Source organism: Pseudoliparis swirei, chromosome 20, assembly GCF_029220125.1.
Source record: "Pseudoliparis swirei isolate HS2019 ecotype Mariana Trench chromosome 20, NWPU_hadal_v1, whole genome shotgun sequence".
NCBI classification, from domain to species: Eukaryota; Metazoa; Chordata; class Actinopteri; order Perciformes; family Liparidae; genus Pseudoliparis; species Pseudoliparis swirei.
The window spans coordinates 570727-585148 of record NC_079407.1 but is presented as its reverse complement, the minus strand read 5'-3'; the positions used below and the strand labels follow the sequence as shown (position 1 = coordinate 585148).

The 14422-nt window shown below is 48.9% G+C and overlaps 1 protein-coding gene across 1 annotated transcript in view; it reads right to left on the bottom strand.

The window, feature by feature from the left end:
- The window catches only part of LOC130210684 (WD repeat-containing protein 62-like), a 35118-nt gene that overhangs the window by 7165 nt on the left and 13531 nt on the right, over window positions 1–14422 (bottom strand). The window contains exons 14-22 of the mRNA XM_056441167.1: window positions 14378–14417; window positions 14228–14313; window positions 13394–13446; window positions 13103–13330; window positions 6249–6310; window positions 6066–6181; window positions 2893–3006; window positions 2715–2826; window positions 2531–2609 (exon numbers count right to left, since the gene is read on the bottom strand). Of these exons, the coding sequence (XP_056297142.1) occupies window positions 2531–2609; window positions 2715–2826; window positions 2893–3006; window positions 6066–6181; window positions 6249–6310; window positions 13103–13330; window positions 13394–13446; window positions 14228–14313; window positions 14378–14417 (890 nt within the window). The remainder of the gene's footprint in view (window positions 1–2530; window positions 2610–2714; window positions 2827–2892; window positions 3007–6065; window positions 6182–6248; window positions 6311–13102; window positions 13331–13393; window positions 13447–14227; window positions 14314–14377; window positions 14418–14422) is intronic.

The window sequence follows — 14422 nt, the reverse complement described above, 5'->3', positions numbered from 1 at the left end:
CCATAGTGAGAGGAAGAGCAGGGACCCAGGACGGAGCCTTGAGGACCCCATAGTGAGAGGAAGAGCAGGGGACCCAGGACGGAGCCTTGAGGACCCCATAGTGAGAGGAAGAGGAGGGGACCCAGGACGGAGCCTTGAGGACCCCATAGTGAGAGGAAGAGCAGGGGACCCAGGACGGAGCCTTGAGGACCCCATAGTGAGAGGAAGAGGAGGGGACCCAGGACGGAGCCTTGAGGGACCCCATAGTGAGAGGAAGAGGAGGGGACCCAGGACGGAGCCTTGAGGGACCCCATAGTGAGAGGAAGAGGAGGGGACCCAGGACGGAGCCTTGAGGAACCCCATAGTGAGAGGAAGAGCAGGGGACCCAGGACGGAGCCTTGAGGGACCCCATAGTGAGAGGAAGAGCAGGGGACCCAGGATGGAGCCTTGAGGAACCCCATAGTGAGAGGAAGAGCAGGGGACCCAGGACGGAGCCTTGAGGGACCCCATAGTGAGAGGAAGAGCAGGGGACCCAGGACGGAGCCATGAGGGACCCCATAGTGAGAGGAAGAGCAGTGGACCCAGGACGGAGCCTTGAGGAACCCCATAGTGAGAGGAAGAGGAGGGGACCCAGGACGGAGCCTTGAGGAACCCCATAGTGAGAGGAAGAGGAGGGGACCCAGGACGGAGCCTTGAGGACCCCATAGTGAGAGGAAGAGGAGGGGACCCAGGACGGAGCCTTGAGGAACCCCATAGTGAGAGGAAGAGGAGGGGACCCAGGACGGAGCCTTGAGGGACCCCATAGTGAGAGGAAGAGCAGGGGACCCAGGACGGAGCCTTGAGGACCCCATAGTAAGAGGAAGAGGAGGGACCCAGGACGGAGCCTTGAGGAACCCCATAGTGAGAGGAAGAGCAGGGGACCCAGGACGGAGCCTTGAGGGACCCCATAGTGAGAGGAAGAGGAGGGGACCCAGGACGGAGCCTTGAGGAACCCCATAGTGAGAGGAAGAGCAGGGGACCCAGGACGGAGCCTTGAGGGACCCCATAGTGAGAGGAAGAGCAGGGGACCCAGGACGGAGCCTTGAGGGACCCCATAGTGAGAGGAAGAGGAGGGGACCCAGGACGGAGCCTTGAGGAACCCCATAGTGAGAGGAAGAGCAGGGGACCCAGGACGGAGCCTTGAGGACCCCATAGTGAGAGGAAGAGGAGGGGACCCAGGACGGAGCCTTGAGGGACCCCATAGTGAGAGGAAGAGGAGGGGACCCAGGACGGAGCCTTGAGGGACCCCATAGTGAGAGGAAGAGCAGGGGACCCAGGACGGAGCCTTGAGGAACCCCATAGTGAGAGGAAGAGCAGGGGACCCAGGACGGAGCCTTGAGGGACCCCATAGTGAGAGGAAGAGCAGGGGACCCAGGATGGAGCCTTGAGGAACCCCATAGTGAGAGGAAGAGCAGGGGACCCAGGACGGAGCCTTGAGGGACCCCATAGTGAGAGGAAGAGCAGGGGACCCAGGACGGAGCCTCTTAAAAACCTCTTTGGCCATATTCCCTGGAGAAGCCGTTATCATGGAGCACCGACACACAACGGATATCAGACTGTTAACATACACAATGTTCTCCATTATATGATGTGATATGTATTGTCATGTGCAGACCTTATAGGGTTAATCCTGTCACTGTTTTGATGGAGAAAGAGAACAACCAATCAGAGGGACTGAAGATGACACGTGACACAAAGTGTTGCTTCTGACAGCGAGAGTTACACTGAAACAAAGTGACGCCCCCGGTCTTTATTCCTCCGTCATTATATTCCCGGTAACACCGGGTAAACAGCCGGGACCGCTGGACATCAACACATCTGCTAGCAGACTGTCACGCTCGTAGCTAGCGCTAGCTCGTAGCTCGTGTTAGCTACGAGCTAGCTTAAGCATGGTTATAATGGCTAATTTATTATTTCTTGGCCTACTTTTATGAATGCAAGACTTGCAATCAACGATAGGGTACTAATCTGAGTCACGGCTGCTCGTCATCATCGGTCTCCCCGTGTTCAGGGGGACCGGTGACGGCCTCCTCATGCGTCCAGCCTGACGCTGGTGTGCTCCACACGGGTTATAGTCACACACGGCCACGCCTCCGCTGTCAGAGTTACACATGAGAGGCTCGTAACCTGCTGACAGGGCGGAGTCACCACAGAAGTTCACAACAATAGTTTTTTTCAATTTCAATCGGCTCAGGCACCGGAAAGAAGCACCGAAATGTGCGTTGCGTTTCGGTCCGGGTAATACCGGTTGTATTGGAACCGGTACCATATTGGCACCGGGTCTCGGTACCCAACCCTACACAGGAGGCCTCCCTTTAGCTTACAGCTGTGTCTCAGGTGTGTCTCAGGTGTGTTCAGGTGCGTCTCAGGTGCGTCTCAGGTGCGTCTCAGGTGCGTCTCAGGTTTGTCTCAGGTTTGTCTCAGGTTTGTCTCAGGTGTGTTCAGGTGCGTCTCAGGTGCGTCTCAGGTGTGTCTCAGGTGTGTCTCAGGTGTGTCTCAGGTGTGTTAGTACCATTGTGTTGCTGACATTGCTCTCCTCTAAGATTCTGGTCGGGATGGAGTCGAAGGGCGGAGCTCGGCTCGGCCCCGTCCTGAAAACACAGCAGGAAAAGTCTTATCACCATGGCGACGCTGCCTCCCTCCCTGTAGGCCAGAGGGTCACACCTGTGACACCTGAGGATTGTGGGTAAACAGACCTGATTCGGTCCTGGAACCGGGACAGGAAGCGCGTGGAGATGCTGAGCCGAGGATTCAGGTAGTGCTTCTCCTCCGGAGGCTGCAGAGTCCTCGGGTCGGTGTCAAACTTCTCTGAAAGGTCAAAGGTCGTCAGCACACAGATTGATGAAGATGAGTAAGATGAAGCGTGTTCGGTACCATCGCTCAGACTGGAGCCCAAAGTATCGAAGTGGTCCTTCAGAGAGCTTCGGTCCTCCTCGTCCTCCAGAACCAAACTGCCCACCGAGCTGCCCTGACTGAGGGAGTCGGTGTCTGAGGAGACAATGAAACAACAATGTGAAACAACAATGTGAATCAACAATGTGAAACAATGAAACAACAATGAGAAACAACAATGTGAAACAACAATGAGAAACAACAATGTGAAACAACAATGAAACAACAAGGAGAAACAACAATGTGAAACAATGGTCCATAATAATGAGAGATAACAATGTGAGATAACAATGGTCCATAACAATGTGAGATAACAATGGTCCATAACAATGTGAGATAACAATGGTCCATAACAATAAGAGATAACAATGGTCCATAACAATGTGAGATAACAATGGTCCATAAGAATAAGAGATAACAATGGTCCATAACAATGAGAGATAAAAATGTGAGATAACAATGGTCCATAACAATGAGAGATAACAATGGTCCATAACAATGAGAGATAACAATGGTCCATAACAATAAGAGATAACAATGGTCCATAACAATAAGAGATAACAATGGTCCATAACAATGTGAGATAGCAATGAGAGATAACAATAAGAGATAACAATGGTCCATAAGAATAAGAGATAACAATGGTCCATAACAATGGTCCATAACATTGAGAGATAACAATGGTCCATAACAATGAGATAACAGTGGTCCATAACAATGAGAGATAACAATGGTCCATAACAATGAGAGATAACAATGGTCCATAAGAATGAGAGATAACAATGGTCCATAACAATGTGAGATAACAATGGTCCATAAGAATGAGAGATAACAATGGTCCATAACAATGAGAGATAACAATGGTCCATAACAATGTGAGATAACAATGGTCCATAACAATAAGAGATAACAATGGTCCATAACAATGAGAGATAAAAATGTGAGATAACAATGGTCCATAACAATGAGATAACAATGGTCCATAACAATGAGAGATAACAATGGTCCATAACAATGAGAGATAACAATGGTCCATAACAATAAGAGATAACAATGGTCCATAACAATGTGAGATAGCAATGAGAGATAACAATAAGAGATAACAATGGTCCATAAGAATAAGAGATAACAATGGTCCATAACAATAAGAGATAACAATGGTCCATAACAATGAGAGATAACAATGGTCCATAACAATGAGATAACAGTGGTCCATAACAATGAGAGATAACAATGGTCCATAACAATGAGAGATAACAATGGTCCATAACAATGAGATAACAATGTGAGATAACAATGGTCCATAAGAATGAGAGATAACAATGGTCCATAACAATGAGAGATAACAATGGTCCATAACAATGGTCCATAACAATGTGAGATAACAATGGTCCATAACAATGAGAGATAACAATGTGAGATAACAATGGTCCATAACAATGAGATAACAATGGTCCATAACAATGATAACAATGGTCCATAACAATGAGAGATAACAATGTGAGATAACAATGAGAGATAACAATGGTCCATAACAATGAGAGATAACAATGGTCCATAACAATGAGATAACAGTGGTCCATAACAATGAGAGATAACAATGGTCCATAACAATGAGAGATAACAATGGTCCATAACAATGAGAGATAACAATGTGAGATAACAATGGTCCATAACAATGAGAGATAACAATGGTCCATAACAATGAGATAACAATGGTCCATAACAATGTGAGATAACAATGGTCCATAACAATGAGAGATAACAATGTGAGATAACAATGGTCCATAACAATGAGATAACAATGGTCCATAACAATGATAACAATGGTCCATAACAATGAGAGATAACAATGTGAGATAACAATGAGAGATAACAATGAGATATAACAATGTGAGATATAACAATGTGAGATAACAATGTGCGATAACAATGGTCCATAACAATGGTCCATAACAATGAGATAACAATGTGAGATAACAATGGTCCATAACAATGAGAGATAACAATGGTCCATAACAATGAGATAACAATGGTCCATAACAATGTGAGATAACAATGGTCCATAACAATGAGAGATAACAATGGTCCATAACAATAAGATAACAATGGTCCATAACAATGAGAGATAACAATGGTCCATAAGAATGAGAGATAACAATGGTCCATAACAATGGTCCATAACAATGAGATAACAATGGTCCATAAGAATGAGAGATAACAATGGTCCATAAGAATGAGAGATAACAATGAGAGATAACAATGTGAGATAACAATGGTCCATAACAATGAGAGATAACAATGGTCCATAAGAATGAGAGATAACAATGGTCCATAACAATGAGATAACAATGGTCCATAAGAATGAGAGATAACAATGGTCCATAAGAATGAGAGATAACAATGAGAGATAACAATGTGAGATAACAATGGTCCATAACAATGGTCCATAACAATGAGAGATAACAATGGTCCATAACAAAGAGATAACAATGGTCCATAACAATGAGAGATAACAATGGTCCATAACAATGAGAGATAACAATGGTCCATAACAATGAGAGATAACAATGGTCCATAACAATGAGAGATAACAATGGTCCATAACAATGTGAGATAACAATGGTCCATAACAATGAGAGATAGCAATGGTCCATAACAATGAGATAACAATGGTCCATAACAATGAGAGATAACAATGGTCCATAACAATGTGAGATAACAATGGTCCATAACAATGAGAGATAGCAATGGTCCATAACAATGAGAGATAGCAATGGTCCATAACAATGAGATAACAATGGTCCATAACAATGAGATAACAATGGTCCATAACAATGAGAGATATCAATGGTCCATAACAATGAGAGATAACAATGGTCCATAACAATGTGAGATAACAATGGTCCATAACAATGAGAGATAGCAATGGTCCATAACAATGAGATAACAATGGTCCATAACAATGAGAGATAACAATGGTCCATAACAATGTGAGATAACAATGGTCCATAACAATGTGAGATAACAATGGTCCATAACAATGAGAGATAACAATGGTCCATAACAATGTGAGATAACAATGGTCCATAACAATGAGAGATAACAATGGTCCATAACAATGAGAGGTGATGGTGATAATAAACCAGACTAACCCGCGTCCTGCTGCTCCAAACTTCCCACTGAGCCGTCGAAGCAGGCGGAGTCTGGACTCAGCTGAGCACTCCACAGAGGCTCCGCCCCCTGACCTTTGACCTCCGTGTCAAACTCCCTGAGGACAAACAGGTGTTGGTGAAAGTGTCTCTGAGCTTCTGAGCTGCACCTTCAAGGACCCTCACCTGGTGGAGGTGGTGGTGGGGTAGAGGACGTAGCTGCTGCCGTCTCCTGGATTCTGGAGCACCTGAACGTCACACGGAGACAATGTTGTCTCCACTTCTACTTCTAGGTCTCAACTCCTGGTTTTTGTTGTTGTTGTGATCAAATGTTTTTATTTAGCAGAATCACACAGGATGGCGGAAAACCAACACATGGTGCCCTTTCAAATTACAAACAATATGCTGAGACCAAAGGAGTCTCTCAGAATCATAAAGCAGAGAGGAAAGAGGGGGGGGTGACATAAATATACACACAACACAAGAGACAGACAGACAGACAAATAACATTGATAGGGACCAAGGACATGTTCAATTAGTAGTAAGGGGCGATAGCACACATCGACAGCATATGTTTCAAAGAGTCAGCAATGTTGACCCAAGTGTCCAAAGTCTTTTCTGATGCTCCATTTATGCGAGCTGTAGAGATCTCCATATATACCACATCCAAAAAGGAAAGCATCCATGTTCGAACAGACAAGTCATGAGGTGGTTTCCAACGGGTTGCAATCATTCTCTTAGCAGCTGTAAGTCCAGCAAATGCAACACGCATTTGGATTTTAGAGAGCTGAAAGTCTGAATCAAAAACATTTAGAATCAAAACACAGAGTGACAGGCACAGTAACATTAATCAAGACAGATAACTTGGATGCAATATTGTTCCAAAACTGACAAACAGGGGAGCAATCCCAGAACATGTGAAGATATGTTCCTTGAGTGTTTAGTGGGCAAAAAGTGCATAAAGGACTGGTCATTATTTTCATGTGATGCATTTTCACAGGGGTGAGATACGTCCTATGAATGAAATTGTAGTGAATTTGCTGATGGTCTGGATTGCGTGATACTTCTGAGATGTTAGACCATACATCATGCCAGTCAAAACCAGTGACCAGGTCTGGGCAATCCCGTTCCCAGACCCTCTCCATAGGAAGGCTGAGGCGGCCAGGTGTCACCAAAAACTGATAGAGCTTAGATACCACACCGCTGGTTTTTGCCTGCATTGTAAATAGTCTCCGGATAGGATGGATGGGCAAAGATGTCCGCCAGGGGACACCATACGCCTTGAGCGCTGATCTTAATTGAAGGTAAAAGAAAAACGAGGAACGTGGTAGACTGAATGCATTTTGTAAGTCAGAAAAAGATAACAAGCCGGTCTCGTTAAAGATGTCTTTTAGATCATGAACCCCCCTCTGTTCCCAATGCGGAGCTGTTATAGGCCTCCCACCAATCACAAGTGCTTTATTGTTGAATAGTGGAGAAAGTGTATGCCAATTGCATGGTCCATGGCAATATGTTTCAACCACTCTCCAGGTTGATAAGATGAGAGACAATGGGGCCAAAGCGCAGCTGGCACTGTTTGTTAGAGATATTGGCAAAAAGAACGTCATGAAGTGACCATGGTTCTGTCAGAGCACGTTCTAAAGCACGCCAGCACACTGAGGAATCTGGGTCAAACCATGTCAGAAGAGGCCTTAAGACAAAAGACCAAAAATAGAGTTTAAAGTTGGGAACTGACAGACCACCGTTCTCCTTTCTCCTCTGTAGAGTAGACTTTTTAAGTCGTGGCCGCTTGCCTTTCCAAATGAATTTCGATACTGCTGCCTCTAATTTATGCCAGTAGTCAGAAGGAGGAGAAAGAGGAAGCATAGAGCTCACAAAGTTAATCCTGGATAAGATGTTCATTTTAACCACAGAGACACGGGCTTGAATAGACATTATCTAACATTATCTGCTGCCAATCTCGTTTTTATGAATCCTGTTTGGTCAGAGTTTATTAATTTTGACATATGAGACTTTAGCAAATATTTTTAAATCAGAATTTAACAGGCTAAGAGGACGATAGCTTGAGCACTCTGTAGGATCCTTATCCTGAGCTGTCACTCTGGTGCCGGGACAACAGCCTCATCATGAATGTCACCAAAACTAAGGAGCTGATTGTGGACTTTAGGAGGGTACAACAACAGAGGACGTACTCACCACTGGGGATTAACGGGACTACTGTGGAGAGGGTGAGCGGGTATAAATACCTGGGAGTCCACATCACCGAGGATCTGACATGGTCAACGAACACAGACACTCTGGTGAGAAAGGCAAGGCAGCGCCTCTACCACCTCAGGCAGCTGAGGAAATTTAAAGTTTCCCAGAGGATCCTTCAGTCCTTCTACTCTGGAGCTGTAGAGAGCGTCCTGACAGGAAGCATCACAGCCTGGTTTGGCAACTGCTCCGCTCAGGACAGGAAGGCTCTGCAGAGAGTAGTGCGTGGGGCTGAACGCACTATTGGAACTACACTCCCCACCCTGCAGGACTTGTACACCAGGAGGTGCAGAACCAGAGCCGGCAGGATCATGAAGGATCCTCACCACCCCAACAACAGACTGTTTCAGCTGCTGCGGTCAGGCAGGCGCCTCCGTAGTCACGCTGCAAGAACAGAGAGACTGAGACGGAGTTTCTTTCCTCAGGCCATCAGGACTGTGAACTCCGACCTCACCAGGACCCCACATAGACACACACACACACACTCTTAGGCACACACACACACACACACACACACTTACTGTAAATATTGTGTTGTTTTTTATTGTAAATAGTGTGTACTTGTTGCCCTTGCACATTCCTGCTGAGCATTGCCACTTTCATTTCACTGCACACCCTGTGTGTGTATGTGACAAATAAAACATCTTGAATCTTGAATCTTGAATCTTATCCTTTTTCAAGAGTAAGGATATCAGAGCTGTGTTAACATCCCTTGAGAATTCACCCTTTCCAATAGAGAAGTTAATCATGTCAAGAAGGAATGGACCCAACTGTTCCCAAAAAGTAACATAAAATTCAGGGGGGATCCCATCAAAACCTGGTGATTTGTTCCTTTGCATATTCTGTACTGCCATTCTTAGTTCGTCTCTAGTGACCAAATTGTCTAAGTCAGCTGATTCCTCCACTGATAACTTGGGCAAGTCAAGCTGATTTAACCATCCGTCACAGTGGGTTTTATCCAAAGTAACCTCTGATTGATACAAATTAGAATAAAATGTCTGAAAAGATTTATTTATTTCAACAAGGTCAGTTCTGATATTGCCATCTGAAGATTTAACAGCCGGAATATCTGAAAAATGGTCACTTGACCTGATTCTCATGGCAAGTAAATGACTAGGTCAAGCACCCTGGAAGTAATAGCGCTGTCGCGTTCTATGAATTAGGAATTCAGATTTGCGTTTCAGAATGTTGTTTATTTCCTTCTGAACTAGTGATCGTTCTAAAGCTATTTGGTCAGTAAAGTTTGTTTGCATCAATGAGTCTAATCTGGTGAATTCAGATTCAAGGTTTCACAGTTGGTGTCCTAGCTTTGCGTGCGTTAGAGCAGAATAGAATGGTATTGCTCCTAATAAAACCTTTCATTGCGTCCCACAGAATCCTTGGGTCTTCTACAGAGCCAACATTAATTTCTGCAAACGTCTGGAATTCTGCAATGAATTGTGTGACATAGAATTCATTATTTAATAAAGAGGTATTGAAACGCCATCTAGCAGCACGTTGAGACAGTCGGCCTAGGGTGGTGGAGCAAAAGACCCCTTTATGGTCAGATAGTGCCATTGGAAGTAACACCGCTTTATCAATTGAGTTGAATAAATGAGGGGATGCAAAAAGAAAATCTATTCTGGAAAAAGATTGATGTCTCCCTGAGAAGAAGGAGTAATCCTTACAGGTGGGGTTCACTGCGCCAGGTATCTATAAGCCCTAAACTGTTGGCCCATGACTTCAGAGCATCTGTGGCCTGAGCCTGCTCCCCTGTGGCCTGAGCCTGCTCCCCTGTGCCTGCTCCCCTGTGGCCTGAGCCTGCTCCCCTGTGCCTGCTCCCCTGTGGCCTGTGCCTGCTCCCCTGAGCCTGCTCCCCTGTGGCCTGCTCCCCTGTGGCCTGTGCCTGCTCCCCTGAGCCTGCTCCCCTGTGGCCTGAGCCTGCTCCCCTGTGGCCTGTGCCTGCTCCCCTGAGCCTGAGCCTGCTCCCCTGAGCCTGAGCCTGCTCCCCTGTGGCCTTTGCCTGCTCCCCTGAGCCTGCTCCCCTGAGCCTGAGCCTGCTCCCCTGTGCCTGCTCCCCTGAGCCTGAGCCTGCTCCCCTGAGCCTGCTCCCCTGTGGCCTGAGCCTGCTCCCCTGAGCCTGAGCCTTGTGGCCTGAGCCTGCTCCCCTGTGGCCTGTACCTGCTCCCCTGAGCCTGAGCCTGCTCCCCTGTGGCCTGAGCCTGCTCCCCTGAGCCTGAGCCTGCTCCCCTGTGGCCTGAGCCTGCTCCCCTGAGCCTGAGCCTGCTCCCCTGAGCCTGCTCCCCTGTGGCCTGAGCCTGCTCCCCTGAGCCTGCTCCCCTGTGGCCTGAGCCTGCTCCCCTGAGCCTGAGCCTGCTCCCCTGAGCCTGAGCCTGCTCCCCTGAGGCCTGAGCCTGCTCCCCTGTGGCCTGAGCCTGCTCCCCTGTGGCCTGAGCCTGCTCCCCTGTGGCCTGTGCCTGCTCCCCTGTGGCCTGTGCCTGCTCCCCTGTGGCCTGTGCCTGCTCCCCTGTGGCCTGAGCCTGCTCCCCTGTGGCCTGAGCCTGCTCCCCTGTGGCCTGTGCCTGCTCCCCTGAGCCTGCTCCCCTGTGGCCTGAGCCTGCTCCCCTGTGGCCTGTGCCTGCTCCCCTGTGGCCTGAGCCTGCTCCCCTGAGCCTGAGCCTGCTCCCCTGTGGCCTGTGCCTGCTCCCCTGTGGCCTGAGCCTGCTCCCCTGAGCCTGCTCCCCTGTGGCCTGAGCCTGCTCCCCTGAGGCCTGTGCCTGCTCCCCTGTGGCCTGAGCCTGCTCCCCTGAGCCTGCTCCCCTGAGCCTGAGCCTGCTCCCCTGTGGCCTTTGCATTTGACCGATCAATACTTGGGTCCCAAACAGCATTGAAATCCGCACCAACAATGAAGGAACAGTCCGTTAACTCCAGCATTTGTTTGGTGAGCGTATTATAGAAGTTTCCATCAAAAACATTCGGCGGATAAGCTGACACTAGAGCAATCTTCCGAGTATTGAATTCTATCACGGAGATCACAATCCTGCCTGTGTCATGTGACCAAGAGGACAGCACTTTAAGTGGGAGATTTCGTTTTGCAACAATGGCGACTCCTTTCGTTTTTGTGCTCGCTGAGGAAGACGCAATTGTGTGATAGAATCTATTGGCTAAACGGCCGGTATCAGCCTGCAGCAAATGAGTCTCCTGTAAGAATGCAATGTCAACGTTCCTCTTTTTTAGTAAGCCTAAAGAGCCGGTTCCTTTATGAGGGGCATTCAGTCCACCACAATTCCAAACTAAAAATGTAAGATCACCCATTATCAAAGAGGCTGCGCTCTAAGTGTAGGCACACGTGGAGAAGCATATTGCTACCGCCCTTCACCTCGTTGAATCCCAACAATATCGCATCCAAAGCTGGGTCACAACACACATCACGCAAGACAGGGAACACGGCCGACATGACAATGAGACAAAGGGGGAACATAGCTAAAGAGCTAACACTCAGAATAGGTCTGTGATCCAGAGTGGATATGGAGCAGTAAAAAGGAACACATAGCCCATATGTACCTGGTTTACAACAGTAATTGGTTCCACATTAAATTAACGTAAAATAAACAGATTCCTCGTCAAAAGTAAAAAGCAGAAAAAGCGAAGGCGTAATGGCCTCGTAGTTAACTTATGTTAGCCTAACAAGCCTAGCGAGCAGGCTAGGCTATAGGAAGACAGTTCAATCTGGCATTCCGTCTCTACAAAGCAGACAATGTAATAACACTGGAACTGGGATATTGAGACGAACCGAGGGTCCATCGTCAGGCAGACAGTTGAGTGCTGCACTTCTTCCAGTGCGTTCTCGTCGGTCCTGTGAGCAGCCGGTCCGCCGGTCGTCTCCGTTGCAGCAGGCGGGCGAGAGGGAGCTCGGCTCACGGACTGCTCAGCATCTCCAGCGGAGCTGAAGGCTCGATACTGGGCGCCTTCCTTGATCTCCAGGGTTGCCGGATGGAGCAGGAAAGAGTCCAGAGCCTTTTGGTGCGAGCTGAATCCATAGCTTGACGAAGAGCTTGGCGGCGTTTGACTGTAGCTGCTGTAATCCGGGGAGAAGCGAGTTCTCCGACCATCGATGGTGGGAGGCGATTTCCGCGCAGCCCGAAGAACCGCCTGCCTGGTTGTGGAGCGAAGCACGTTGAACATCAACGTGCGATTAGTTGTGACATTATTCTTCCGTTCACTGTCGATTCGGTGAGCTCTCATAATATCGATCTGCAGATCTGCCCGTTGTGGGAACCACTCAGACAGGGAGAGAGATATTGGGTTGCGCTAGAGCCTTCTAGCCCCTCTTTCAAACCAATGACACGAATATTGCACATTCGGTTTCTGTCCTCCATATCTGCTAGCTTCACTTCCAGCTCTTCAAAGCGTGGTCATGGCTGTCAAGAGCGCTTGAGTTACTTTCCACCGTAGTTCTTAGGCTGTGCACCTCCGACCTGATCGAGCCGAGGCTCGCAGTGAGAGATGCTGTGCATGGAGAGCAGTTGTCGACCTGTTGGATCCGAGCAAAGCGTGGCTCCAAGGAGCTTTTCTGTTTCTCCAGCACTGCCTCTGCAATGGCATCAGTATCGTTGAGATCTGCCTTTGCCTGCCATTCTACTTTAACTATCTTTATCAAACTAAAAAGTATAAAATATCGAGGTTGGAACCAATGAAACAACTATTTGACACGGTTGGGCTCGGAGCTGAGCTTTATGCTGCCATCTCCGTCCAGCTGGTCACGTGACTCCCAACTCCTGGTTTTGTAATCAGAAGACTGAGCTCACCTCCTCTTCTTCATTTTCCTCCTCCTCTTCCAGCATACTCTCCAGACTCTGAGGGTGGAAGTCTCCCTCCTCCTCTCCAAGCGCCTCCTCCTCCTCCTGACTCTTGGTGGGACTCGGGGAGGAGTTGGAGCAGATGGTCAGCGGGTTCGGTTGCTCCGCCCACCGGCTCCTCACCTGACGAGGCTCGGCGTCTGATTGGCCGGCAGAGGAGGCTCCGCCTTGACCCTGCTGATGAAAACACAGCAGTAGAAACGTCCCCCGACAGAGATGCCGGCGCCAGCAGCAACTCACCAGCTTCCTGAACCACATGGGCAGCTTCCCGTTGGTCTGCAGCAGCTGAGCGTCTGAAACAACAACATTCAAACTGCCGTCTCAGAGACACATCAGAGATCAATCAGACAGTGAGACACCAGTCTGGTCTCTGGTGAAGCCACCGGCGGCCAAGTTGCTCCTGCAGCGAGGATCACATCTTCTCTCTAAAGACCTCCTGACAGGTCCAGGAGACCACGAGGCCTCCTGGGTCTCTCTAAAGACCTCCTGAGAGGTCCAGGAGACCACGAGGCCTCCTGGGTCTCTCTAAAGACCCCCTGAGAGACCCAGGAGACCACGAGGCCTCCTGGGTCTCTCTAAAGACCCCCTGAGAGACCCAGGAGACCACGAGGCCTCCTGGGTCTCTCTAAAGACCCCCTGAGAGACCCAGGAGACCACGAGGCCTCCTGGGTCTCTCTAACGACCCCCTGAGAGGTCCAGGAGACCACGAGGCCTCCTGGGTCTCTCTAAAGACCTCCTGAGAGACCCAGGAGACCACGAGGCCTCCTGGGTCTCTCTAAAGACCTCCTGAGAGGTCCAGGAGACCACGAGGCCTCCTGGGTCTCTCTAAAGACCCCCTGACCACGAGGCCTCCTGGGTCTCTCTAAAGACCCCCTGAGAGGTCCAGGAGACCACGAGGCCTCCTGGGTCTCTCTAAAGACCCCCTGAGAGGTCCAGGAGACCACGAGGCCTCCTGGGTCTCTCTAAAGACTAAAGACCCCCTGAGAGGTCCAGGAGACCACGAGGCCTCCTGTCTCTAAAGACCAGGGCCTCCTGGGTCTCTCTAAAGACCCAGGAACCAGACTGGATCCTCACCCTGAACAGAGTCCGGTCTGGGTGGAGTCCCGAGGTCGTCCTCCGGGGGCAGCAGAGAGGAGGGTCCGGTGATGAAGGTCTCCCTCCTGCAACAACAACACCCTGAAGCCTTTGGCCCAGACGCCCTGCTCCCTCCTCAGTGCTCCTCACCTGATGCTCTGGGCGTTCTGTCTGCAGGTCTCAGGTGCGGCTTGA